We start from the raw sequence: 4,019 nt of genomic DNA on the forward strand, positions 1-4,019 counted from the left end.
AACATACTACAGTTGGGGAACTGTAGAACTGTAACATTTGTTGGAAAGAAGAGGAAGTTTCTTGGAAAGCAAAAAAACGACCCAAACAACAAAACCAGGTTTAATTGGCAAAACACACTGCTGAAAACGTTGAGGGAGCGCAGCCATCAAACCGCACGCAGTGATGACTACCCAGACATTCAAGGAAGTATTTTATGGGAGAGGTCAGACGCAGTCTCTAAAAAAGTAGATGTGCTGGCCAGTGCTGATGGTGTCAGCACTGCAACGTCAGTTCACTGTCAAGCAGTGAAAAGGGTGGACAGATATGCCCTAGAGAATAAGGACATCCAGCAGTGGAAGACAAGAGTATACATGGGATGGAGCAAATACTGCTCCCTAATACGGAACAGATGATGGATGTATTCTCCCATTCTCATTTAAAGGCACAAGTTTCACAAGAAAAAAAAAAGAGAGAATATTAAATAACAATTCTATTCTGCAGACAATATTCCAAACCTGTATGACCCTGTATTTCACACAAATCAATGGACATTTATACAAGTCAGTGTTCTTTATACAGCTTAAGGAGCCAAACTCACACAAACGGATTTACATAATTACTGCAAAAATTGACATCATTACTCAGAGAAGCACGGTAATGATCTAGGTGATGCTTTTCATTGTCTCTCTGATGAAAACATGAACTCTTACACTGCAGTGTAATTATCCTTCCCAACACAACTCCTGCTTCACAAATATTGCGTCACTCTGACTTCTGTCCTCTTTTACTTCCTTAGGAATTTAGCATCGCCCAGTGTCCTCACAAAATTATTCTACATTTTTTTATTTTTTTATTACACTGAAGTTCTGTACAAAGGGTAGTTTTAACTCTCTCTCCAACCCCAAAAGATGATGTTCCACTAGTGTCTGGCAACTTAATTATTGCATGTTTTGTGTTAAGACTCAGACTCGCAGAGGGTACGTGAAGGAAGATGTCTGTGTACACCCTCTTAGCAAACAAGATGTTAAAAAAGCACCCATAACAAAACCCTTCCTAAATACTTCCATCTTCTGTTCAGAATTACAGAAACCTTAAATTATTTGTTTGAGTCCACAGTTCTTAAGACCACTAGCTTCGCCTCTCTGCCCACATCCAAAACGTCCAGAGTAACATCAGGAAAGAGCAGAGTGAGAGACCACTAGAGTCAGACCCTACAAGGGAAGGACCAAGCCTCTGATGAACACTGTGTCCGACACGCATCCATAAAACCGCATGCATCTCCTGACAAGGCAACCTCACAGCACATAATAGCCCAGTTAACAGAGTTGAAGTGAGGTCAGGCCTGGAATTCTAATTTTAATTGTCTTGTTCTATTTTTTTTTTTATCCTCCTGACTTTTTTTGTTTTAAGATCACAAATAACTTGTGTACATATTGGTTCTGAATAAAGCACTGAGACATGAGTTTATTGTTTCTCTTAGTTGTTATTTCCTACAGGAAGAATACTGCCAGAACAATTTAATAGCATATTCAAAATTAAGAGTGAATTTTGACCCAAATGACTATAAATTAACAACAAAAAAGAAGACAGTAATTTCTTCATTTTCCAAACAAAATGGGAAAAGAACTGCAACAAATGAGCATTTCAAACAGTCACTGAACAATACTGTGAAAGCATGTTTGTTAATAAAGGTAAGGACAGTCCCTTTGGAGGACAGAGGAGTTCTACAGCCTGAGGCTGAAAGCTATGTGTTTTGAGAATTGTCCCGTAAAAAATTAAAATATCTGAACTTCATTAATCTTTGATGATCTTTTCAACAAAACTACCCCACTCAAATGTGAACCATTTCACTTCTCATAAAACTGTGTTTTCAGAGGAGCATGACAGGTTTCCTGTCCAGCTCCCAAAAGATGTGGTTTGAATTTGCTTCAAAGGTGCAGACTTTCTCAAGACGATCACATGGAGGACTGTTCATTCTCATGCGTGACAGTGTTGCTCAAGGCTGTTGCCAAATGTCACAGTACCACTTGCGGCAGCCACAGGGAGAAGGGGGGGTTTTCACAATAGGAATTGTGCAATCAGATTAGCCAGTCCAAGGAGGATTATAAAGATGTGAATGATCAATGCTGGCCACGTCAGCTGCCCAGCACGACGCAGGGAGATCACGTAGATGAGGGAGGGATACACGAACACAAAGGCCAGACCACATGTTGCTCCAGAGTATCTGAGGAATGGGCAGGGAAGAGGGGAAGAAGAAAGAAAAGGAAAAAGAGAATGCTTTGTGTTAACTCTTATTTCTTCTTGTCATTTTTCCTCCTCAAACCTATGAAGAGTTTGGCTGAACAATGACCATCTGTAGTCACTAAACATCAATTTCTGCTCCTCCTTCCTCACCTCCTTCACTGACATTTAATCATTCCCGTCTGGACAGCTCAGCCCCCAGCTCCTATCCCTGCTGCACTCAGACATGCCTCTGACGTCCCGGTCACATCCCCATAAGCTTCTGGGGACTGACTGCCTAGTTGTGACTTGACATTTCTACTTTCTTTGGGCAAATCTGTCAGCGTGCAACAGAAAAAGACTGGACTGTGCATCCTTTGTCAGGCATCCTTCACTGGCATAACTGCCAATCTCACTGCACCCCAGCCATCTGAGGACACGTGTTCAAGCATGTAAGCCTGGAAACGCCCCTGAATCTGCAACTTTTAATTTATTTAATGACTTCCTAGCAAACTGTTCTTCAGACCTGAAAAGATAAATTTGTCCTCCTGGTAACATGATCAACCAGAGCACATGAAACATTTAACTCTTCTTTTTCTAACCGCAATCTTGCTTACCAAAACCTTCTCATTATTCTTCCCTATTGCGAGCTTCCACCTACTAAGCTCTACTGCAGACAAATATGCATTATTAACTAACTACTAACACCATATTTTATTGCAAATATTTGAACATTCCTTTTAGACAGAGGAACCATCTGCAATACAAAACCAGCAAATGCCTACGTCAGGCTGTATAGAGACCATTCACCACCTGGAAATTCACTGTTCAATATGTATGGTTACTGTACACACTATGAACATGTTAGCGGAGGTCAGGATCAGTCTGCAAACAGAGAAATGCACTGCACGATATTTATTTTGAATTAATAACTAGATAATCTCTATTACTGGAAGACAAAAAAAATCATTAAAATGAGAGGTAGAGAAAAAAGGAAATGGAAAAAGCCTCAAAGACCAGCCACTGAGCAAAATTAAGTTATTTGGCTACTATTAGGCTACGATTGGGCTACTCTGGTCAGACCCAAGCCTGTCATTCTGGTTTTATAATTGAAGATTTCTGTATTTTTAAACACCTCCCTCTCCTGGCTGCTGTAGGAAAGATGCAAACTAGGAATGAATAACGATGATTACAAATATGGTGGTGTCAATGTAGAAAATAAAACTCATGAGATGTTTCTTCTAATCTTTCCCAATTACAGAAATCCTAGGTGTTTATTAACATGGTACATTTAAGGCATCATTTAGAAGTACAACTTTTATGTCACTTTTTCCTTTGAAGTTACTTGCTTTCTTGGACTTTCAAAACAGCTTCAAATGGTCTTAACACAAAACAAAAACTTGAGAGACACCACACAATAACCGAGCAACTTTTCTACTGGCACCATATTATTTCATGTGTACAGTTACAAGGTCCTCTGAACCAGCTCCAGTGGAACTTAGGGAATCATCACTATTGCCACAGATAGAGGCACAAGTACAGATCGCTGCTTGTCAGAACTGATTGTTTATACTTCTAAATCATTATTTACAACTTAAAAAGGTGTAAGCCTCACAAAATATAAAGATAGGATTCCCTGCACTCATACCATTCCTTTTTAACATGCAGCACCACCACAGGCAAGTTCACTGTGGAAGCAACACTCACCTTATGATACCTCCTATATTTGGATAAAATCTTGCCATTGCCACTCCAGCTCCTACAATTGCCATGTTCAGGACGAGCACATGCAAAATGCTAGAGGAAAGTGAGGAAAGAG

The 4,019-nt window shown here is 40.0% G+C and overlaps 1 protein-coding gene across 1 annotated transcript in view; it reads right to left on the reverse strand.

The window, feature by feature from the left end:
* Window positions 1–1,782: 1,782 nt before the first annotated feature.
* The window catches only part of LOC104513708 (putative sodium-coupled neutral amino acid transporter 9), a gene marked incomplete at its 5' end in the record, with an annotated part of 18,520 nt that continues 16,283 nt past the window's right edge, over window positions 1,783–4,019 (reverse strand). Inside the window, 2 exons of the mRNA XM_010157155.1 lie at window positions 1,783–2,204; window positions 3,908–3,997. Of these exons, the coding sequence (XP_010155457.1) occupies window positions 2,039–2,204; window positions 3,908–3,997 (256 nt within the window). The remainder of the gene's footprint in view (window positions 2,205–3,907; window positions 3,998–4,019) is intronic.

Source organism: Eurypyga helias, unplaced genomic scaffold (genome assembly GCF_000690775.1).
Source record: "Eurypyga helias isolate BGI_N326 unplaced genomic scaffold, ASM69077v1 scaffold21368, whole genome shotgun sequence".
Taxonomy (NCBI): domain Eukaryota; kingdom Metazoa; phylum Chordata; class Aves; order Eurypygiformes; family Eurypygidae; genus Eurypyga; species Eurypyga helias.